Raw genomic sequence first — 25,640 nt, forward strand, 5'->3', positions numbered from 1 at the left:
AGCAAACTCTGTCTATAAGGCCAAGTACATTCAGTGATTTCACAAATAATGTTGCTTTCAGGCTCCCAGTAAAGATAGTTGCAAGAAAGCTAACTTACTTCTGTCACTCAGGTTTTCAGGGTCAGGCGACAGGTCACTCACTGTCTTTGACTCCTGGAAAACTCCTTTCACACTCAGAACACCCTTTAATCTTGAGCAGGTATTAGTATTAAGAAGTTCTTTTTAGTGCGAAGCCAAATATTCTTTCCCGTATTAAAAAAAAAGGCTCATTTTTAAAGCCCCTGGGACATTCTAGTGCAATGACAGCAAAATTCTACTTCATTAGCTCTTAATATTTTCTCCAAACATTTGATTTTGAGTGGCTCACTCATTATTAAATACTAGTTTCACTTTTTAAATTTTTAGCATATTTGATAATTTTTAATAATCAAGTTTGTCATTTTTGATAGTTTCAGAGATTTATCTAATGTATTTTGACTACTCTCATCTACCCCCTTTCATCTCCCTTCCATCCCTGTCCACTCTTTCCTTCCCACAAACCCTTTTTACATTCACATCCTATCATCTTTTTTGACTCTGTGGGGTTTATTCAGGACAATTTGCATGATCTTAGGTTTGGAGCTATGCACTGGACACTGGTGGGCTCACCAGAGGATGCACAACTCTTTTTTGAAAGATAAGGGTAATTGTAAATTACAGTGTTGTAGAAAAAAGAAAGGAGAGAGAGAGAGAGAGAGAGAGAGAGAGAGAGAGAGAGAGAGAGAACCCTGTGTTTTAATGACTGCCATTCCCCACAAACCCCTGCTTCCCAGACAGACAGCATATGAAATGTTTAAGTGCAGTTACTTTTTGAGAAGTGGGTAGAAGGAAATCATATGTGACCAAGTCTCAGACCCACTCAATTTAGTGTTGATGAATTTGTTAGTTTTCATGGCCGATTGTAAAACCGTGGGCAACATTACACAGGTACCTGCTATACGTAGTTGGCCCCCCTTATTCAAAAGTTCAGATGTAAAGACCCCGAGACAGAAAAGATTTGGGGAAAAAAAGAGATTCCAGAAAGGCACAAAGGGTGAAACTTCAATTTGCCACATGCTGAGTACTCTGCTGAATTCACACTGAGGTAGTGAGGCTTGGGTATTACTGTTGCTCTGAAGATGATTGAAAACACATGGAAGAATGTATGTGATTATATACAAAAACCACTGTGTGCGTGCGTGCGTGCGTGTGCGCGCGCGCACGCATGGTTGAGGCATCCTTGGATTTTGTTATTCATGGACATTTTGTACCAATCCTGGATGAATTACAATGGACATTGTACCATGAAGACTTAAAGATATTGTAATAGGAAGGAAAAGCACCATGTCTTATGGAGACCTTTTTATGTTCAACACAGCAGTCAATTGCAAAATCAAGAGTAGGAATTGGCACCAAGGGTGGGAGAAGTCACTACACCATTGACACAGGTCAGACACATTTTCTCTTTAGCTTTGGAATGGGACACATGCGATGTTTGTCTTACAACCTCATAGACTCAATACTTCATGGACATAGCCTTCACGTTGCAAGGGAACAGAATCCTCCAGCCCCAGGAAGCCCAGAGTATGATGTCATTCCCTACCAGGTGCATCTTGTCCATTTATCACTCCCATCAAGTTACCAACTACCAACTAGGGATCCTTATAAGCAATGTTTCTTAGAAACATATATGATATGTGATGCTTACTGGATTACCAGGGGGAATAGAATTAGGGAGTTGAGGCAATTCTCATGCAGAGAGGTAAAGATTTTATTAATGTTTCATCCAGAATATGTCAATACAAATAAAAAGCAGGAGAACAGACTGTACAGTTTTTAAATTTTCTAAGTCTACAATATTGACCAACAATATTGACCAGGAAAAGGGCAAAACTAAACCAAACCAAAGTCTCTGTGTGGTTAGCAGCACCCAGAAGCTCTTGTTCTATATTTAGTGAGTGTCTTACTCATCTCTCTGTTTATAGTGTTATAGATATCAGGTACTTGGCAAATATGTGTTGAACTAGTGGATAAAAAGACTCTCCCTAGAGTACACAATGAAAGCAAAAACATGTCCATTTTTAAACTCACAAAACCGTCTGACATCTTCTCACCTTACCGCTTTATTCTTCTGTTAGGCCACCTTTCCCTTCTTTTTCTGCCACAAGGTAAACCATGCTTTAGTTGCATGAATGTATTAGGACCGTGTCCCAGTAAAATGAGAATAGATATTAGTAATAAGCTCTCTCACTAATGGAAGACATATTGTAATGCAGTAGAAATGTAGATTTCTGGCATCACTATCACTAGTCCTTGGATGTAGGAGAGGTTAATGGGATCAGTATATAGTAACTACAGTCAAAGAAGCATCTTTAGCCCAGATATCACCAGAAGTGCCGTTGTTAGGATTGTGTATGAAATGGCAAGATGTGAAGTATAAATTCCTATGTTAGGTGTTTGAAAAATACGCTGAATTAAGATATATTAAATAAGGCAGTATTTTTGATGTTATTACAAAAATAAGTTTTATTGATAAGCCAGCAGAGAACAGAAGATCTAAAGTGTTTATTTTTCTTATAGAGTAAAAGAGTGAAGAATTGTTCAACATATTGGGATGCAAACAAAACTGATGTTACAGATTTTTTTCAATCCAATAAGCATGTGCAGTTTCAGTTCCATTCACAGTCTTCATACGATCATCTAAACCTATTAGGGTTAATAAGGCAATACAAATCAGCCTTTATTTTGTGAAGTAAACATTTTTAACTACAAAATTAATATTATGTTTAAATAGGATATTAAAGAATTATCAGTCCACAACACTGATTTACAAGCTCATTACTTATAATTACCTCATTCCTGGAAGTGTCTTACATTCTATTTTTGATTAAGATTAGGAAAAAAAAATAAAAAAAAAAGATTAGGGCTAATTTGCATTAACATTTTATAGATATATGATCTGTATGATCAGAGTTCACTGGAAGGACTGTGACATTTTTTATTTAGGAAACTGAAGAATTACATGGGAATCCGAATAGATAATATAAATGTTTAGAAAAATATCGGTGTGGTAATATATGTCTACAAATCCAGCCCTCAGAGGCTAAAGTGGGAGGACAACCTAGACAGTATATTGAGAACCTGTTTGAACTAAAAACAAACAAACGAACAAACAACAACAAAAACACCAAAAAAAACAAAAAACAAAAAAAAAAAAAAAACTGAGGCAAGAAGAAAAGAAAGAGCCGAGTGCAAACTGTCTCCTGGGAAGAGAAGCTGCAAATTTTTGAAAGCCTGGGTAGGCTGGCATGATGCAACTGCTAGGGAGATGCCAAACAGGATACCATCTGATCTCCGCATGTGATTATCCTGTCTGCGACCTAGGTCATTCCTGTTTCCTTTCTGTTTCAGCCTGCAATTCTTCTGCCTTTGTTCTCCCTCTGAATGACGTCATACAGGTATCCACGCCAAGGTACTCACCAAGGGCAATCATCATTTTTGGAGATATCATTCTAGAGAAAAGCAGAGAAAGTTGTGATCCTTTAAGACTTAAACTCGCCGAAGGGACTGCATTGCAAAGACTAAGTGCAAATAAAATCAAGTGTGAAAGGTCATGCTGTGCATCTGTCACTTACTGGGAGGGATGGTGGGAGGATACCACCAATCATAGTTCAGGTCCATCAACATTATGGATGATGGTGGATGCTTTCAGCCCTTCCTACACCCTAGAATCATTCTCAATGCTTTGAAAAAAACCCAGTTTCTGCACATCCTATGCTCCCTGGCCTTTTTGAGAGACCAGATGGTTCCTTCTTTACTCCAAATACCCTTATTTTCTTGACAAGAATGGGAAGAATTAGAATAAAAGCATACCAACTAAGAAGACGATATGTGACACACTAACTTTAAGTGTGAGGATGGCTCTAATGCACATGTGAGACTGAGAACCATTGCTTAGATCGAGGATAATGTTGAATTTCACATCACTTCTGCTTGGATCAGTTCAGTTCTGCTCAACTTAACCGAGCGTGTTTATCAGGTCCTGTCCTGGGTGTAAGCATAGACCAGGAAAGAACTTAGAAATTGTGCCCTCAGAGAGCACACACAAGTGTCCAGTGTGTTAAGAGCTAGAAGGCCATGACAAGTGTGATGGGTCATACAAAGACGAATGTTGGCTTTCCTAAGCAATTAGGGCAGCTGAGGAAGAATAGGGAATGTATGGGGTAGGTAGAAATAGTAAAGGAAGTACTGTGTTTCACAGGAACACAATCCTTCCTCATGCTCCAACTTTCAAAGCACCAACATGATGCCATGAGAGGAAAACTCCACACATGACATATGACAAGTCATAATAAAAGCGCTTCATGAGATGACCTTTGGGTTGTGTGCATGTGTAGGTATGCAGGAAACACATGGATACTCATTCAGACTTAGATTCTATCTCCAAGATAAACTAATCCAAATTTGAATAAATCTAAAGTTTTGAGCACTTCTGATCCCAAGCACTGTTCAGAAGGGCAATCCATCTTGCGAATACAGCAGGAGGAGGGCCTGATGTGAAAGCTTCAGCATCTCCGTTTCATCTTGTCATTTCTCTGTCCTCTCTAATGCTTGCAAGCCTCCTGAACATCCATCGTGGCTGGGGGCAACACACAGAAGACAATGCCTCCATACTAGATGTGGGCCTATGAGAGTCTACACAGAAATACCCTAGAATTCACCGTGTTGGCCTTCAAGGAAGTTTTGGGAACTCTTTCACAGAGTGAAACGGAGAAATTACCAAATACCTTAGTTTTTCCCAGAAAAAAATCAGAATTTTAATGCATTATTGCAAAAAATATAACTCTGTATTATATAAACTAAATTAATTGATCAAAAATAAAGACAAAAACAACAATAAAAAGCTGAATGTGGTGTTGTATACAGTAATCAGGGAAGTTGAGGCAGGAGGTTGAAAACCTGGAATATGCAATATGATTATTATCTCAAAGAACCCAAGTAAGTGAATAAAAACACACACACCACCACCACCACCACCATCACCACCACCAATAACAACAACAAAACAACAGGAAACAACCTTTGCTGTGGGATGTTCTGTATGACAAATGTGCTGCTAATTAGCCAATAAATAAAACACTGATTAGCCATTGGCTAGGCAGGAAGTGTAGGCAGGACAAGGAGGAGAATAAAGCTGGGAAGTGGAAGGCTGAGTCAGAGAGACACTGCCAGGCGCCACGATGAGAAACAGCATGTGAAGATGCCGGAAAGCCATGAGCCACATGGCAAGGTATAGATGAATAGAAATGGATTAATTTAAGCTATAAGAACAGTTAGCAAGAAGCCTGCCACAGCCATACAGTTTGTAACCAATATAAGTCTCTGTGTTTACTTGGTCGGGTCTGAGAGGCTGTGGGACTGGCAGGTGAGAGAGATTTGCCCTGACCGTGGGCCAGGCAAGAAAACTCTAGCTACAAACCTTAAAACTTCCCCAGTGCCCCCCACCCCAGAATTTGTGTGCTGTTTTTTCTGTGTAGGAATAAATACAGTGTGTTCTTGAGAGGTCTAAATAATGCCTTAATTTAATTAATACCTGAAACAACAAAGATATAGTTCACAATAGTCCAATAAATTGTCCTTGTGTAGTATTAAAATTACTTGTCATAATTTTAAGTAACAGTGAAGTTACCTTGTAGCTAGAAAAACTAGCAATGATCAGACAACTTGTTCACAATCAACCCAAAGGCCAATTAGGTCTTCATTAACTTACTGTTTGAGAATCAATGCAAAATACGCAAACTTGGGTATGAGGAGGTAAACTTGTTCCTCTAAAATAGCATCGAAAATTTTTCGAGCCACATACTCTTGCTCCAGGAGAGGTAACAGAAGTGGATACCTGGAATGAAAATGCAGAGGTTGGGTCAGTGGAGTGGTCTTTTCCATGGTGATCAGTATTGAGTGTTAGATTTCAGATACTGAATTACAGTAGAAACAATAGCTGCAAATAGTAAAAAGACAATGAATACTTGGAGTTACTTGCATTTTCTCTCATAACCAACACTGGGAGCACTGTGGATATCTTCTATTGCCTCATGTGAATGCCCAGTCCTTCCTTATTTTCTGCTCTATGCTCTGGATATAAAGATGCAATTACTAGTCTAGGGAGATGGCTCAGCGATTAAAGTACTTGCTTCACAAGCTTGAGGACCAGAGTTTGATGCCTGGAATTCATGTAAATGCAAGGTGGGCATGGCAGACCACTTATTATTCCAGCCTCAGAAGTTTGAGATGGGATCAAGCTGGTTAACAGGACTAGCCAGATCAGCAAGCTCTGAGTTTGATTCAGAGAGTCTGCCTCAATGATAAAATGAAAATGTGGTCATGGTGATTCCTTATGTCAACCATAAGCTTGCATGTACACATGTGAGTGTGTACCCACACTTGAAGAAACATGCACATGCAACACACACACATACACACAATGTAAAAATGATGCAATTACTTTTAGATTTTTGTATCATTCTTTCCTCTCCTTCCTCACAAACATACAGAATTATAATAGACAAAACCATATGTTATTAAGAAGTAAAATTGCAAAATAATTTACCAAAACTATCTCTTGAGCATGAGTAAAGCATCATTTTAGGCAGATGATAGTTCCATCATTAAGTGAAATGATTTATGAAGCAATAGGAGGTGGTGGACTAGACTGAAAGTAAAGACTTTCATATTTTATATTTTTTCAATCACTTGAACCATATACATTCAGACACTGTTTCTCTTCTGAGTTTTGGAAAGTAATCAGTTTTCTGTGACTGAAGTTTGACAACTCTTGAAAGTCCCCAGTGCTCCAGCTTAAGGGGCTCAGCACATTTAGATAGAAACTCTACAGACCAGTTTTGTTTCATCCTTTAAACATCACCTTAGGATTAAGGAGCTTTTGTTTTTTTCTGGAGACTTCTTCTTCTTCTTTTTTTTTTTTTTTTTGGTCTTTTATGTACATAGGTACTCCAAGATTATATAAACCATTGTTTAACATCATAGCCTTTACTTGCAACCATTTAACAATTTCCTGGCATTTATACTCCTTGTGTGACCTTGACGATCTATCATTAAAATCATATACTTGGTGCTTGAGAGTATCTCAGTGGTTAAGAACACTTACTGCTCTTGCAGAGGAGCTCTGTTCTGTTCCTAGCACTCACATCATAGTTCATAGACCTGTTTAACTCCAGTTCCAGGGGATCTGATGACCTCTTCAAACCTCTTCAGGCACCAGGGTTACTTACACATGATGTACATACATACATGCAAGCAAACCACTCACACATAAAATGAAATAGTTGAACCTAAAATTTTAAAAAGTATTTACTCACATTACTATCAGTTCTTACTGATATTGCTTTAAATTAATGTTAGAAATAAAATAGTTAAGATATTGTGCTAACTAGCTTTAAGTCAACTTGGCACAAGCCAGAACCATTTGGGAAGAAGGAACTTCAGTTGAGCAAATGCCTCCAGCAAATTGGCCTGTGTGCAAGCCTGTGTTTAATTTTCTTGATTGATGATTAATATGGGAGGGCTAAGCTCACTTTGGGTGGTGCTCCTCCTGGGAAACTGGTCCTGGGTGCTATAAGAGGCAGGCTGAGCAAGCTAGTGAACAGCACTCCACCATGGTCTCGGCATCAGTTTGTGCCTTCAGGCCCCTACCTTGCCTTTCTTTGATGATGGATTGTGATATGAAAGTGTAAGAGAAATAATCCCTCCCCAATTTGCTTACAGCCATGGTGTTTTATCACAGCAATAGGAACCCTAACTAAGACAGATGGCAAAGACATACTGAGCATGTGTCTCTCCTCACACATGGGGAAATGTTTACTGAGATTTGCCAAGTTTTTTTTACTAGTCCATTGTTAAAATTTCTTTATGTAGTTTAGAGAGAAGTCCTTAATAACCTATAGGATTTATAATTTTTCCTCATTCTTTTGTATATATATATATATATTTACTTTATTGACATCCTTTGGAGCCTAGAAGGCTTTTTTCAGTAAGTTTTTAAACTGGCATATATTAATTGTATATGATGCTGGGTTTCACAAAGACATTTTCTTTTTTTTTTTTTTTTTTGGTTTTTCGAGACAGGGTTTCTCTGTTTAGCTTTGCGCCTTTCCTGGAACTCACTTGGTAGCCCAGGCTGGCCTCGAACTCACAGAGATCCGCCTGGCTCTGCCTCCCGAGTGCTGGGATTAAAGGCGTGCGCCATCACCGCCCGGCCACGAAGACATTTTCAAACAAGTATATAATGTACTTGCAGCACACTTCTCCACACAGTTCTCCCCTCCTCTTTCTCTATCTTTCCCCTCTCATCTTCAACCTCCTTTCTCTAGACAGATTCACTTCTATTTTCAGATCAAACATACACATGTGAGCGAACACACACACACACACACACACACACACACACACGCACACACACACACAGGGTTTTATGTATCTATGTAAAATCTAGGATACACAAATGAGAAAAACCACAGACTGAATTCATTTAATGATTATCTTTGAAGCACAAACATTTTACAATTTGATGGGTCCAGTTTGTTTTTTGTTGCTGTTTGCACCTTTGGGGTCACAATTGGTGTCACAATTGGTAGGTCACCACATAGTCCAAGGCTACAAAAATCCAGTTTTTCTTTATGATCTAACTTTCATGCATTTTCAGTTAACTTTTGTGTGATGGAGTTTGAGTTCAACTTTGCTTTTTTTCAATTGTCTCAGCACTATTTTTCTCCCAGTCAGCTCATGTCCCCAGACAGTTTGTCCTTTCATTGGTGACGTCTGGCTTGATAATGTGTGAGTTCTCATACTCTTTTTTTTTATGCTCCTTTCCCATTTGGAATGGCATGGTGTTCTCTCTTCAGTTCTTGGTTTTGGCCATGAGTCTTCTCTTTCCTCTCCTTTTGCTAGTACAGCCAGAGTTTCATTCATCTTTTCAATGGACCAGCTTTTGGATTAATCACTTTTCACTAATTTTCTACTCTAATTTATTTGGTAGTGAGATTTAATATTTCTGCTTTCATTGGATTCATTGTGATCTTAGTTTACACAGTTTTTGAAGGCAGAAGATGAAGTATTAATCTAATATTTTATATAGTAATTTACAATTATAAATGTTACTGAATAGTTGAAACTCATAAAAGTTTGTAGGTTTTATTTCAGCATATTTGGAAATTTCTCAAATTTTCTTTTGTTTTAATTTATAATTTTATCAATTTTAACAAGACAGTATACTTTATATGACTTTATTCTTTTAGATATTATTGATGGTGCTTCATAGCCAGGCAGATGCTTCCTTCTTGGCAATATTTGAGGCATCCTCAGCATGAGTATGCACTCCATTATTCATGCTCAGAACCAGTGTGCACTCTGTTTCTGTTGAGCAAAGCGAATGTCAATGTCTATTACATCTGCTTGATTGGGGTCTTTTGCTATCAAGGGTGTTCTTTAGTACCTTAAAATTTTATTTTTGAAGTTATTTGCCATTTAGCTTTTCTGAGGTATATACTATATATTTTAACCTAGCAGAATCTGCTTTTGATATATAGCACCTTAATTTGGGTGTGATATAGAAATTTTGTTCCTACAAAGCTCTACTACTTTTTCTTTCTTTATGCAACAATAATATTTTTATAGAAATACTATAATATATAATTGTGTATATATATTACAACATTGTGGTTATTACTAAGTTCTCTGTTTTAAAGGTGAAGGGACAAGGGAGAGCTGGTACACATTACAGAGTGCCTCCATGCTGGTTCTTTCTATCTGCTCTCATTTTCCAAGTCTAATGTAGCTTTGTTCCCACTCATCTCATTTGAGCTTTAACAATACTATTGTGTATACATTGTCTATGACAGTTTAACAGTACTACTATGTACACATTGTTTATGACAGTGTATTCATAATTAGTTCAAGGAAGGAAAAGAAATACACATCTTTACTGCCCCTTACACAGTTGTCTACTTTGGTGAATTTTTGATTGTTTTCTCATGTGAATTCTGATTATTCTCTGGCGTCACCTGTTACATCCTGAAATACTTCCTTTTCTGTTTCTTTTAGGGTAGAGTATGAACTCTGTTTTTAGTGGTCTTCATTTTTGCAATATGGCTTTGCTGGACAAGATTCTTGGTTGACTTTTTGTTTAGTTTTTTGACTGTGTCATCTGAAGTTTTTTGTGTCTTTCATTGTTTCTGTTGGAAGTTCAGCTGTTAATCACACCTTAGTTGACTTGCTTATGATAAGATGCTTTTCTTCTTGCTGCTTATAAGATTATCTTTTGTTGTGTCTTTCATTATTTTGACTATGTCATACCCGTGTGTGGAACACCAAGTGCTTACCTTTCTTGGAGCTCACTGAGGTTTTAGAAAATTTCTAATGAAGTTTACTAGCATGATTAAAACTTACTTGAATAATAACAAAGAATTTTAGACATGAAGACATCATAGAGGCTATATCTCATAACCAATATTTGTAATTTAGTGGATAGCTATACTGCCTGTCTTCACTTGTTTAAAAGATCCATTTATTGGTTCCATGATAACATGACTATTAATTTGGCTAGGAACCAGTCTGTTTTAGCAAACAACTCTAAAATACCTCCAGTTGTTGAGTGATCCTGGGTAAACAGTTGATGAAAATCCACTGTTTTTGTTTTTAAAACATATTCATTTTATACACTACATGGAAATAATTAGTATTTTAATCTTTTAGCTTCCTATCTGATACTTGGAATGGCAGTCCCCAGAAATTCCCTTGTCACATAACTGCACTCAGCTCCTCTTCTGGAGGGTAGAGTCTCCCATGTGCTGGAACTGCCTTGGGGGAAAAAAAGCCACTGTGGTCTAATACACTGTAGTCATTGCACTGGCCGCCTTTCATGCCCACGTGTCAGTCTCCTGAAAGCTTAATGACAAACCAGCTTTTTTGAACACTTCAGGAGGGTGATTTACTTGTTATTTCCAATTCTGTCCTGATTCCCCAAATTCCTGATGTTTTCTCCCAGTTGCATCCTATGTGGTCCACACAGGGATAAAAGAGAAGGTCTGGGTAGGGATGGCCTGCCTTCCAACACAGTTCAGACATCCTTAACAAAGTCAGCGACTGATTGCAGTGGCGGCAAATTCAAGCTCCTGATGACGTCATCTGGAACCTGAATTTTGCCCATCATTCAATATAAACACCACTCGGTGGCATTTATAGCTGCTGTACAATAATTTCAGAAAGTTTGGTGGTATAAAGATTTTCAGAATTAGGGCTCATGGTTTTTGTGATTTATCCATTTATAGCACCTAATAAAGATGTCTGTGAGTCCCCTAGTCCAGATTAATTTTGCGTAGTTTCTGAAACTGTTCTGGTGACAACTCTAAGCCTTTTTCTGAAACCCATCATTCGATGTAGATACAAACAGTCCAGAAACAAATGGCAAAGGAATGGCACAACTGGGTGAACAGCTACTCAGAGTTTTCAGTGCTGTTGTTTAAGAAGATCAGTGTTCCTGATCAAGGTAACAAATACAAGCTGGAAGCACTGAGTTATTGATTTCTGTTGCACATGGACTCCACATGATTGTCCTCCCCACTGTCCATGGCTGCTTACCCCCACCAAGGCAGTACACCATGTTCACATACAGGGAGTGGGTAAGTGGGCTCCACTGCCCCCACATCCTCTGCCCCAGACACATAAGATGCCACACAAGTCAGTTTGATGTCCTGGATGGTCAATGATTCACTGCCTAGATGAGGGTGAGTGTTGTGGACTGAATGTAGTAGCACATGCCTATAATCATAGCACTGGTAATCTGAGGCAGGAGGACTACAAGTTTAAGGCTAGTACAGGTTGCACAACTAGCTCTGGTTGGCATGAACTATATCATGATATTATGTCCCAAACACACAAACAAATGCAGCAACACCCATTGCTCTCCTGTGGGGCCTGTTGTGCATATGTTTGCTTGTGTTTTTGTTTAATGGCTTTATTGGATTAGTTCAGGGAAGTCCATCTCTTCTGACTGAATGCTGTCAATGTGTAATTTTGATGTCATTTTCCAGAGGATGTAGTCTTGGGTAGAACAAAATTTTCCTAGCTGTTGAAAGGCACCAATGACTGTGGTTTTAACCAAAACTCTTATGTGTGTGTGTGTGTGTGTGTGTGTGTGTGTGTGTGTGTGTGTGTGTGTAAGCATGTGGAAGCTAAAGGTTGACATCAGGATGTCCTTCTCTATTGCCTTTCAACCTTACTTATTCTTCTGAGATATGAACTCACTGAACCTGGGGCTTCCTGTTTCAGACAGGCTTGCTGACTCACAAGCCCCAGGACTCAGTTTTCTCACACCTAGCACTGGGGTTGCAGGTACACATGGTCACTCTGGCTGTGCATATAGATGATAAGGATCTGAACTCTCTCTCACACCTAGCACTGGGGTTGCAGGTACACATGGTCACTCTGGCTGTGTATATGGGTGGTAGGGATCTGAACTCTTTCTCACACCTAGCACTGGGGTTGGAGGTACACATTGTCACTCTGGCTGTGTTTATAGATGATAGGGATCTGAACTCTCTTCCTCCTTCTTGTGCAGCAAGTCCTTCACTCCTGGAGTCAGCTTCCTAGTCCGCAGCCAGCAGACTTTTTCTAGCTTTTCTGCTGACAGTTAACTTTATAGCCTGCTGCTGTCATATCACATCCAGTTCCAAAAGCTGCCAAGTGCTTATGCTATTCTTCAAACATATCTGAATCCACGGTCCTGTCTAACTGAAGCCAGGACCACAGAGAAAGAGATGCATTGTTTGAGATTGTCTTTGGCCTTCACCTGGGTAAGATCTCTGCTACAGAGCAGGGCATACAGGTCCTTGTTTTTCCTTGACTAAATCTGTTTAATTCATCTTATTCTGAAGGAGGATGGAAGAAACTGGAATTCACAGCTGCTGCCACCATCCTGTGTGGATTTTACATAACCTAGAGTCCAGGAAGACAAGATCTACCGACATCATCTTTCTTTTAAGTCTACCTAAAATTTGCCTGTTTTAGGAGACTTGAAGACATGGGAGCTGGATGTGCGACTGCTAAGGATCCTGGGGCTCTATAACAACAAGCTGCCACTCTAGAACCGGGACCTGCCCTCCTTGCCAAAGGCCTCTTCCAAGCTTCCCCACTCAGGACAGTTGGTGTCAGAGGAACAAGCCCTGTCTAGATGAGGCTACTCATTCAGTGTAGTTTGTCTACTTTGTCTACTCTGCAGAGCTGCTGAAAGCAGATTTGACAAGGACTTCCTGCTGCCAGCAAGTGAAGAATAGCTCTTCTGTCCTGGGAGCTGAGGAGAGGTGGGAATTGTCTCTTAGTTACCATGCCCACTGAAGCGGCTACAACACAGTCTGGTGTAGTATGGAGCTCCTGATCTCATGGCCTCTCAGGATTATTACGGGATTTTGAAAAAAATTCTTTGAATAGTTTTCTCCACTTCAGTACGTTCTTTGATCAGTCCCCAGAAATCTTAAATGATTGTTTTTATGACTTTCAGCAGCTTAATAAATAAACCTTTAGCTCAAAACTCCCCCTAACCCTGTACATTTCAAATAATGCTTTACCATATGCCTTGGAGTTTTTAACTTAATTTTATAGCTTCAGTGGACTCAAAATATCCTCAAGGTCATTTTGCTGGCGCTCTGTCTTTCTCCAAATACAGGTGACTCATGTGCTACTTACAGATCATGTGAGTTCATCATCTAGCAAAGGTAATAGCGGCACAGTCCTCACAATAAGGTCATTATAGTCCACTGTTCCCTGTGCAAAAGTCTCCACGCTGCATTAGCATTCTAGTTCAAATTATTCTAGATAAATTTTATCTTCCTATTAAAAATCATTTTGCAGCATTTCCTTCATAAACCTTTCAAAATGTTTTATATTTGGGGATATCTATAATTTAATATTTTATATAGGAAACAAGTTATTTTCTCAATAAAACAAAGCTATCTTAATAAATTCTCATTGCCAACTTCTGTTATATCTTAATATTATATACAAGCAGAGATTGCTGAAAGCACTCACTTACTTGGTTGCACAACCTTCAAACATTCCAGTTTGGATGAAATATGGGCAGACGATGGTGCTTTTAACTTTAGATTTTCTTAGCATAGTTAATTCAAGGAAGAGGGACTCAGCAAAGCCAAAAGCTGCAAATTTGCTTGAAGAATAATCTGAAATAAAATGAGGAGCCACTAGTGATACAGCTTGGGAAATTTTCATAACGATTTAAAAATAAACCTCCTTTTCTTTCTTTCTGGCTTATTCTTGAGGACAGAGTATCTCCACACTGTGTGGCCAATAAAAACAGTGAATTCTTTTCAGTTTCTCTTAACTCAAGAATAGCAACAAACCAATAGGCACACACACATACACACATTATTTTATGTGTTTTTAAAAAGGAGAGTACCAAGCTGGGGAGTGGTGGCACACACCTTTAATCCCAGCACTTGGGAGGCAGAGCTAGGCCAATTTCTGTGATTTTGAGGCCAGCCTGGTCTACAGAGCGAGATCCAGGACAGGCACCAAAACTACACAGAGAAACCCCGTCTTAAAAAAAAAAAAAAAAAAAAGAAGGAGAGTATCTCTCCTAGTCTGCCCTTATGAGGTAGGAAATGGGAAGGAATGCACCTGGCATTATGAATAGGGTTGAATGTTTCAAGAGTTCTGTTTGGGACAGGAAGAGCTTCTCTGCATTCTGGAAGGTCCCCATCTCTAGGAGAATAGAAGGATGTGTGGTAAATGGAAATACTCACCTGATAGTCCATTAATACCCACTAGTCCTGCTATGCTTGAAATACAGACCAGGTGACCATGGTCAGCTTTAATCATGGCAGGAAGGAAGGCCTTACAAGTCTGGGAAATATAAGCACATTAATTGATTAACTAATTATTTTCAGTATTCTGTAAGCATTTGATGAACTTATTAATCCACTAAGTCAATTTTTATTTAACCCTCATGGTGTGTTAAATTCTATGGCAGCACACAAGTAGGAAGTATAGAGACACTGTTAGTTGGGTAATTAGATGAGAATCTTAGTCATAATATTTTAAAAGAAGTAAAAATTCATGGTATAACTGGGTCTCAGACCTTAGTAGGCTCCCAGAACTTAGCACAACTGACTATTGTGGAAATACCACTCAGGCTCTAAAACTCAACACATAAGACAGTATCACCTGCCAAAATGAAAACAAAGACCTACTCCATCAAAGTCTGTAGTTCTGGGAAAGTCTCTAAATGTACCAATCTTGCTTTTGGGCTTCTGTAGTTCTGCTTCTGTTGTTAATTGAAGTAAGTCAACCCAGAACATGGTTTTTGTCCTTAAGCTCACCCTGAGAAAGGCTTGGTGCTACAGTGGGAGTCTGAACATCTAATGTAGTTGCCTGCCAGCTAATAAAGAATTTCTATTGGCTTCAACCCATGTCTGAGCAGTCTCTGGTGGATACCCCAGGACAATAGTAAGTAAGTATTGAGCCACCAAGCACAGTTTTCATTTTTTAAAAGCAATTGTTAATTGAGATGATGAGTTCAATGTTGTATATATCTTATCTTCTAATGGAATGATAAGATTAATTATTGAAGTTACATTGAAAGATAAAAATAATATTTTTATAGTTATACTGCTTAGAATTTAACTCAAACTAGTGACTATGGAGAAGTAGAGTCTGACCACGTCTTGGAAGAATGTTGGTTTCCAGACTCCCATAGATACTAAAATTAAAAGCTATACGGGTTCTTAATATAGCATGATATAGTGTTTATGTATAATCTGTGATCATTCTTTTGTAAATTTTAAATGTCTCTGTTATTTATAACACATAATTGTCTTTTTTTTTTCTGGAGCTGAGGACCGAACCCAGGGCCTTGCGCTTGCTAGGCAAGTGCTCTACCACTGAGCTAAATCCGTAATCCCTATAACACATAATTCAATGTAAATGCTATCAATATATTATTTTTATACTGTATTGTTTAGTTAATAATAGCAAGTGTTTATAGATGTTCCCTCCAGATGCAACATCCTATTTCAAATATTTTCAGTTAGTGCTTGATTGAATTTGTAGATATGGACAAGCTGTAAAGGGCTGCAATATGGAATCAGTGAGAGATACTTAATGTAATTAATGTTTTATTCTTTGATGAGTATATGGATAGGTGTGTGAGGAAGCACTTTCCCTTTATTCTTGATGTATTTCTTTAAAAATTATTACATATACTACTTTTACATAAGGACATTTTTGAATGAGTTTGTAATGTAAGTTAAGTGTTGCAGTTTTGGTTTATTTATAATTCTCTATTAGTGAAACTGTAGGTGCTTGCAAGGTAGAGTGAAATTCTTTGTGAATTCTTTTTGCGGTACGACCAGAATCCAGTGAAAAATGTTTGTAGGCAACAAGGGAAGGCAGTTTTTGACAGACCAGGAAGCTTAACAGGTTTGAGAAAAGGAAATCTTTCTCTAGAAGTGCTACAGGCACAGTGTTTGGAGATATCTATGGAGAGTTTGGCCATCAAGCTTTGGAGCAGGTGAATCCAGTACGAGGGGGAAATATATAAAATTTTTTGTCTCTCAAATTTTAGAAATGAGTGATGATTCTCCCTAGTTTTTGGATGGAAGTGGATTCCCTGGTTTTATTGGTTGCTCAGAATCACATCTAAATTTTCTGATACACACCACAGTCGCTTTTGTGTGTTTATTGATTCCTTTCACTGTTAATTGTGTGAACCAGTTAAGGCCATGACTGTACTTGCACACAATATAAAAGTACAGAATCAGTGACTATAGGAGGCCAGAAGGAGGCAAGTCAGGGGAAAGAACAGCTCGTGCCAAGACCCCCTGAGGAGGGCTTGACATCCTGGGGTTAGTCAGGGTCTCAGGAGTTAATTGAACATGAGCAGGAAGTGGAGAAGGTGAGAGTTGGGAAACAGACTATGATGTCATGTTAGGGTTTACAAGCTGTGTTATGTAAGTGGACTTCACTCTCAATGTGTTTGGGACCCTCTGAATGAGGGTTGTTTGAACCATATGTTGAATGAGATTATTTGATTAATACAGTAGATATATCAACTTGCTTCCATATGAAGAAGATAAGTTAGAAGGTATCAGTGTTGAAGATGGAAAGCCATGATAAGCTGCCAGTAAAGGGACGAGGTGGCTTGAACAGCTGTCATCAAGGGTGGAGAGACATGTACTTGAGCATGAGTTGTATGACAGGCAGGACAGTGTCAAAGCAACGGAGGGAATCAAGGGTGACTTCTAGGTCTGTGGTGGGATCAGGAGTGTGTGGATCCTAGTTCCATCTACCAACACGGTATTTGCCATCAACCAAGGCAAAAGCCTAGGATGTCAATGATGCAGGTAAGGAAACCAGTGACTTGTAGAAATGTTTACAGGAAACCTAAAGTATGTAAGCACCGTGTTAGTTGTTTTATTAGTATTGACTGAAATAGGTTTGTGGGCTCCAGTGTCATTTCGCACCACTTCCTGGTGACCAAGGAAGAAGACATGTTTTATGAAGATTATAAGTAGGAGTTAGGAGACTTGAAACAAATCCACTCCAAGATCTCTCAGAGACAAAAAGGACTGAGGCTCTGCTACCCCTTGCAAGTCTCTGTCTTATCCATGGCCCTGGCTCCAGTTACTTGAACATCCCACATCTTCCATGCACCACCAGTAATCATTTTTCTATCACAACGAGTGTAATCCCTCCCAGTGGAAAGAACTTTGGTAATCCCAGCTACCTTCAGTCTCTTACCCACTCTGTAGAGTGGCACTGTCCAAGGCTTCAGCCTTTAGGCATTTGTGGCTAATATACATTAATTGTTATAAACTATATAGTATTATTAAAGGGCATAAATTTAAGAGTTTAGCTTTTCATTCTCATCAATCATGTTTCAAGTGGTTATCATATGAGGAAGCAGATAGAAAACATTTTTATTGTCAAAGGCATTTAGAGACGTCCTTGACAATTTGGACTAGGGCAAGACCAGGAAAAACTAATCCAGGCTAGGTACAGTAGAGCCTTGTGAGGGTGAGACTTCCACCAGTTGTAAACAGGAAACAACCAAATGCTATATTTATAGACAAGTGACTGAACAGTTGCTTGAGATTTTTACACTCACTAATAAAAATGAAAGAGAGACTTACCCAGAAATGAGAGATGGCATTGACAAGAAATGATTTTTCTACCATGTGATCTGGAATATCAAGGAAGGGCTTCCCTGTTACAACACCTGCATTATTAATGAGAATGGTCACATCACCAACTTCTTCTCTAACCTGGCCAGAAATGAGAGAAACATGACATGGATTGAAGTGTTGAATTTTTGATGTTTACTTTCCTATGTCACCTTTTCACTTAACATTATTCAAGTGTAGTTGTGGAATGCACAATGTGTTAGTCAATGGCAGATAAAGGTAGTCCGAGATTAAATTGTCTAGTGACATTGTAGCCATATCTGCTTGGGTAAGGAGACTATGATGTACCCACTACTATGAAATCACTTAGCAGTGTGAACTTCAGAACACATCTCCATCATTCAACCATACTTGACTATTATTTCATTAAAACTATTTATTGCTATTGTTTCTCATAAAGAAATCCAGCAATTCAAAAGTAATCCTATGACCAATTATAATCTTTGAAAAGAACACTTCAATTTGGAAATACTGCTTAAAGAACATGATTTCCTCTGGAAGGTGACCGAGGCCATAGCAGCAGCTTATATGGTTCTGAGAGTCTCAGAGTCCTCTGACGAACACTTTAAAAGGGGTTTCTCACGTCTGGCACTGGGGCTTTTTTAAAAAAATATGTTTATTTTATAATTAACTTAATTTCACATATCAGCCACGGATTCCCCTGTCCTCCCTCCTCCCACCCCCAGCCCTTCCCCCACAATCCACCCCCCCATTCCTACCTCCTCCAAGGCAAGGTCTTCCCTGGGGAGTCAGCCCAGCCTGGTAGACTCAGTCGAGGCAGGTCCAGTCCCCTCCTCCTTACACCAAGGCTGAGCAAATGTTAGGAACTCTATGGCTCTCACTGGGAGCATTGTCAGCCCAAGTGACTTAACTTCATTTAAATATGCACGTTTATATACACTTATATGTATTATATGTGATTTTAGGTACATAAAAAATGATACACTTCCTTATGGATTTTTTGAACATCCTCAGTGTTACTTTTTCCTTCCTTCATCCCTCTCCTTCTGTATTGATCTTTCACCCCACCCAGTTAAAGCCATCCCTCGTCTTTACCATTTCCTTCTTCATATCACCTACACTATCTTGGTGAAGACATCATTCATTCTGGACACAGGACCTGGAGAATCTGAGCCAGATCTGCCCTGAAAGCCCCCTTCCCTAAGGACCAGCTTACATAGTAATGCAAGGTGCTTTGAAAGCTGCCAAGTGATGGAGCAACCAGTATTACTAGCCAGCTGTGACAACGGTGAACCACAACAATGACCAGCAGGCAAAATATCCCTAAAGGTGAAACAATGGCACTCATATCTTGGCAGTAACCAAAAACTATCTATATGAACTTAACGCCAGCTTCACAGGAAGAAAATCATTCCTAGTACTGGAAACCTATCAGTTACCAAGGGCTATTGAGATCATGGATCTGGGAAGAAAACCCACTACCTCCACTCACTAAGCCAGAGTAATACCTAACAGTATTCTAAACATTTGTCCTTAAACTCATAGGTAAGAAACTTCTCTTTGTGACAGATGGAGACCATTACAAAAAATAAAAACAAAAACACTCCCCCCCCCAAAAAAACCCATAACTGGTGAAAATACAGAGAACTACTGATTGAGGGTTACCCAGCTCCAGCTGATACTTTACAATGTACCGTTTTTACCTACAGCTCAGGTAACTGTGAGGAAGAGGGAGCAGAAATATCATAAAAGCCAGAGGACTGAAAAGTCTGGTGTGAGATTCTGTCTCCTAGACATGACAGGGAAGCTACGCCCGTGACATATCTCAGCAATGTGACTGCCTACATAAGACCTCTGAGCAAGAACAATACCAGCAGATGTGCTAACAGGGAAGGGGGTATCTCATGGGGCCCCACCCCTGATAAAAGACCTATAGACAACTAAGGAATGCTGAGAGAAGGAAAAACAGTCTTCCCCAGGAATGAGTCCCCTAATTGGTTATCCAGTACATACGTGTGTGTGTGTGTGTGTGTGTGTGTGTGTGTGTGTGTGTGTATGTGTACATGTATAAAACACTGAAAAAGAAAGTGACCATGAATTTGAAAGGAAGCAAGTAAATGGGGGAACATAGGAGGTACTAGAGGAAGGAACGGGGAGGGGAAAATAAAATAACTATATTTTAATATCAAGAAAGAAAAAAGAAAGAAAAAACCCACAAAACAGCAAAAACTCTTGATGTGTTTATAAACATATATGACATTATAAAAATGTACCATTTAAGTGTCAAGTTGGATGAATTTTAGTAAATGCATATATCTATGTAACCTCTACTTCAAAGAAAACACATTTCCAGTACCCCAGAAGTTTTTGTATGTCTCACTTTTTTTTTTTTTTTTTTTAGTTTTTTAGTTTTTTCGAGACAGGGTTTCTCTGTGTAGCTTTGCGCCTCTCCTGGAACTCACTTGGTAGCCCAGGCTGGCCTCGAACTCACAGAGATCCGCCTGGCTCTGCCTCCCGAGTGCTGGGATTAAAGGCGTGCACCACCACCGCCCGGCATGTCTCACTTCTTATCTGCTGTATTTTGGATCTGGAAAGTTCCCTGAGACCTGGGATCCACTTTGGTGCTTTTGGGACATGGGAGAAGCTTTGAGATGTGGGATCTAGTGGGAAGTTTCAGTCACTGGAGGGATTTTCAATGGGGATGGTGGGATGTGGTATCCCTCTTCCACTCCTGGCCACCGGCAGCAGGTAGGTTGCCAGCAGTGCCCTGTGGTGCAGGGCTGCCTCCTGACTGAAATCGTGAGCCATAATAAACCTGCTAAGATGATTTCCTCAAGAAGATGGCCTGCCATATAGGGCATACCTCTCTCTCTCTCTCTCTCTCTCTCTCTCTCTCTCTCTCTCTCTCTCTCTCTCTCTCTCTCTTCCTTTCTTCTTTTTCTTTTTGATACTGAGGATTAAACCCTAGGTCTTGTGCATGCTAGGCAAGCAATCTACTCTCAAACTGTTTCCCTAGCCCTCCTTTTACACCGAGCTTCAGTAAGTTGCCGAGACTGGCGTTGCTCTTGCTCTGTAGCCCAGACTGGATCTGAGCCTGTGATCCTCTCACTGGTACCTTCCTGGGTAGTTGGGAAAACAGCTAGTGGACTACAGACCCAGCACAGTTTGCTTTCTTGCTTCTCTGTTGCTCTGGTTTTCTTTCCTGCCGGTGTTTAGTGACAGCGAAGTGTGAGGACACTTTCTGCCCGTGCATCACTGAGCATATTCCTTCATGTAGCCATTAGGCCTACTGTCAGCATGTGGATGCCTGATGATTAATTCTATTGGCATCATTTCCCTAACTAGGTCAAGTCAGTACTTGGAATGAAGACATCCCATACAATGATGTATTTGATCTAGTGACCAGAGACTTCAGTGATCCTGTGCACTCTGCTCTAAAGACTACTTCTAATCTAAGTGCTATCTTTCACTAATGTTTTTATAAGCTCTCATCTCTTCCCTCCCACATAGCCCACTTCTGCTTACATAACCTAGTAAGCATGAGTCCCATCTGAAGCAAAGCATGCTCCAGGAAGCGCTGAGCAACTGCTTCTCTCTCCTGCCATGTTGTCTCAGATTATGCCTTTGTAGGTCACAGTGACAAAGCTGATGCTGGGGCAGAGCAGGAAACAGGTTAAGTGATGACTCCAAAAACCCTGAATCAAATCGTCTGCTCGATGCAACTGCTCTTTCCTTCCTCCAGACAAGAGCCATTGCCTACCCTGACTTTTCTATTCCTGGTCCATGTTATATGCTAAGCCTACCAGTTGGAGCTGCTTTGGAAAGATGGGGAGAGCACTGCTGTTGATACAGGTAAGGGGGGTGAGTTATTAAAGGGAGACTTGGTGATGCTGACTGGATGTTGGGATTAGACCTCCGTGTTCTGGAGGAAGGTAAGTCTAAGGAAACATCAGTGAGAGACAGGTTTAGTGGGACAATGAGTGTAAACAAGGGCTCAATCATAGGTCAGAGATGGATGCCTGGTCAAAAAAATGGCGAGGAAGTGAAGTCTTTTGTGTAAAATCTCTAAACATTTTAGGGAATGAATGGTTACTCAGGTCACTCCAAGAGAAAGTCCTGCCTCTCAGGGACACTGTAGCAGCAGGAGGATGATCTAGGTTATGGGATTTAATTTTTGCTGTACTTTAAGAAGACATTTAGGAAGGTATTATTCTAGCTCATGGATTAAAAATAGGCTATGGGAAATTAAGAACCTGCCAAAAGACTCACTGCTAGAGGAACATTGATTCACATCCAATCTGGCAGCACATACAATACCTGCTTTTACATAAATTTACTCTTCTTCATCACCAAGATTATATAGCCTCAGCTTGCCTTGAACTCACAGTCTTCCTGCCTCAATCTCTCCAATGCTGGGATTATAAGCATGTGTGCTGTGTTTGACTGCATATGTTGACTTTGCATGCTGGAATTGAAAATTCTTTCTTCATCTGCTTGTGGAGAGCTGATTACTGTGCCTTTTGGAACGCTGCCATGCTGGGTGTCAACTCATTTCAAGGGTGAGGATGATGTGTGCCATTTGTTAAAGTCTTACAGATAAAGCGCTTGGGTTTCCCAATACTTAATAAATAACAAGCAGAAAATGAGATAGAGTGATACACTTAGAAAATGCTACATATAAGAGAGTGGCAAAGAAGAAACGTTTCAGATATATTCCAACGGCAAATATTTTCAAATTTTTAGGATGTTTTCCTACTGGATACCAAAAAAAATTTTTTTTTAACCAGAACAGAATGTTTTGTAGGGGGTTGGGGTGGTGGTGTAGATGGTGGTGCTTTTTGGCGTAGGGGAAGGTTGGGCGATGTTTTCATTGTTTACAGTTCATGGAAGATGCTCCTGTGATATAGGGCCACCTAGGGTCTGTAAGTTTCCTGATACATGGCCTGGCTAATTTCCTTCAGCTCTCCCTGCCTCTGTTTCGTCATTGACAAAGTAGCAAAATGATAGTTCCTGTTTCATTGTGAAGTTTATATACGATCAGACACAGAAGCAAAGGCCTTTCCAGGCACCCTGAGCTGGATGGTGCCTGGTTCTGAGACAGGAGCTCCTGAAAAAGCAGATCACATTAAGTTCACCCCAAATGCATTCTTCTGGGAGCTCTTCATGCCATGTTTCTTTCCTTTTTGCAAAATGAGGAGTAACCTTGATTTCCCCTCTTGTACCAAAATGGGTTCAGGGAACTATAATGCCCACATTGTTGTTAGCTGGCAGTGAGTTACAAAACCCCAAATCTTGTGGGTCCCCAAATAAAGAAAGAGGAAGAAGAAAGCAAAGAAGAGAAAGATTCAGAGAGTATCTCAAGTGGTAACTCAGTAATTGATTTTTAATAAATCAAAAAATGAATTCCACAAATAGAAATTGGATTGCAGAGAAATCCCTTGGAGAGTCTGTGGTCAAACTGTCTGTCCCCTGTGGCTTCCAGCTACCTGGATATGGTGTCTTGCCAGTTTCTGCCTCGTGATCTTGGATAAATTGCATGTTGAGTGCTCCTTGGCTTCAACATCTTGCTTAACAGGAATGATGGTAGCAACATAGTCTCAGGAGGTTGGGGTGCATTGATTAACTGAGTAATTAGGTGTTCAAAATTAGGTGTTTTGTCTTTGCTTGTTTGTGACTCTGACTAGAGGCTGGTACATTAACCTTTGAGAAAGCCATTAATCCCACATGTCCGACTGCTTCCCTTAATAAGATTACGATGGTCTAAGCTACTAGCACGTCTATCTCAGTTATGCCCGAGTCATCACCTAGAATACCAAGATGTCCCTATGCTCTAGAGACCTTGGAAATTATTCAGATTGTCCAGTTACTAAATAGCCTGCCTGCTTTTTTCTGTGGAAACAATAATAGAGAATAATAAGAATAATAAACTGCATACAGTTTCCCTTCTGCTTCCTGCCACACTGATATTTCCATTGGTGGTTCCCTATGTGCTGTGCTGTGTCTGCCAAGGGGACTGTTGGTAAAGTGGAGCATCCCTCGGGAAGTTAGACAACACCGGTAGGTGAAGTGTGAAAACGTTTATATGCTGAGTGCTTCCCCCGTCATGCTCCATATACTATGTTCAAACGACACAACATGGCAATAGACTTGCCGTAAGACGGGGTGGGATTTCAGTGTCATTAAAGTCATGACCGGTAGGAAGCTAAGCTGCATGTGCTCTTGCCACAACTAGCTTTTCACTTCGCGGACGTAACAGGGATGAAGAAAGGTAAATAACTTGGTAAAAGTTGCACAACTAAAAGCAGAAGAGCTGGGGCTTGGCAGAGTGTCTAGCAACCGAGGATGTACGTGAGTCACTGAGCAAAGTCCCCAGACAGGATGGAGCCCTGAAGGGAGAGAGCTGCTAAACAAACCAGCTGGGCAGCACTCGGCTCTGAAGCGGAGCAAGCCCTGCTCCCACTGTTTTAGGCTATGCCTGCTTTTTGGAGGCCGTGAAGTCATACTTAAGACGAAGACAATTAAACTGGAAGTACACAACAATGTTTGGGAGAACCCATAACAAATCACTCCCCCGGGATTAGGAAAATACAGGCTAAAAGCAGTTTTCTCAGCATCAAAGCCAAGAGCAGTGCTCAGCTCACCTGAGCGGCAACCCTGTAGACCTCTTTCCTGTTGCTGCAGTCACACTCATAGGCAAAGACTTTCACACCGCCTTTTTCTTTGGCCAGTCTACATGTTTCCATATTGCCTTCTTGATTAATATCCCAGAGAACTAAAATGGCTCCGTGACTGGCAAAATGCATGGCCAGTAGCCTTCCAAGTCCACTTCCAGCTCCTGTTATAAGGACAATCTCTCCAGTAACATCCTTTTTCCTTTTAGGAATTATCTTGAAAATTACAGATTCTAAAAAGTAATATAGAAACTTTCCAAAAAACACGGCTGTGTCTGCTACTGCGTTCATGTTGATTGATTGTAGAAAGGAATGTTCTCCTAAGGAGAAAAGCAGCTGGTGAGTCCATTTCATTACAAAAGCTGCAGTACAGAACATCATTGAAAACAAGGGCTTTCTATTCAAATTACATGACTAGCAGAAATTGTCAAACCTGATGAGTTATAAATTATATAAACAAGGATTATAAGAACATTTTGTGTTAAAAAGAAACATCTTAATTAATAGGAATTTTTCAGATAATCTAATTGATAAGTAGGCCACAGATGGTAAGAATAGCATTGTAGTTAAGGGCATAAAGTTTTTGTGCCTTGACTCCCTCAGCCTTACATGATAAGAAAATCATGACTTTGGACACCTGGTCCAGTCATTTTTCTACTACCTTGTCCTAGTTAGCTTTCTCTTGCTGTGATAAAGACCATGACCAAAAGCAACTTTGGGAAGA

At 39.9% G+C, this 25,640-nt stretch overlaps 1 protein-coding gene across 1 annotated transcript; it reads right to left on the bottom strand.

Moving 5' to 3' along the window:
- Positions 1-3,249: 3,249 nt before the first annotated feature.
- On the bottom strand, positions 3,250-25,207 carry LOC131904520 (short-chain dehydrogenase/reductase family 16C member 6). Its single transcript, XM_059255642.1, has 6 exons — positions 24,887-25,207; positions 18,234-18,365; positions 14,847-14,946; positions 14,120-14,264; positions 5,789-5,914; positions 3,250-3,530 (listed from the first exon to the last, which is right to left on the bottom strand). The coding sequence occupies exons 1-6, from the start codon at positions 25,205-25,207 to the stop codon at positions 3,404-3,406; spliced, it is 951 nt and encodes a 316-aa protein (XP_059111625.1). The 3' UTR covers positions 3,250-3,403.
- Positions 25,208-25,640: the final 433 nt, after the last annotated feature.

The sequence above is a fragment of the Peromyscus eremicus genome, chromosome 2, assembly GCF_949786415.1.
Source record: "Peromyscus eremicus chromosome 2, PerEre_H2_v1, whole genome shotgun sequence".
Lineage (NCBI taxonomy): Eukaryota > Metazoa > Chordata > Mammalia > Rodentia > Cricetidae > Peromyscus > Peromyscus eremicus.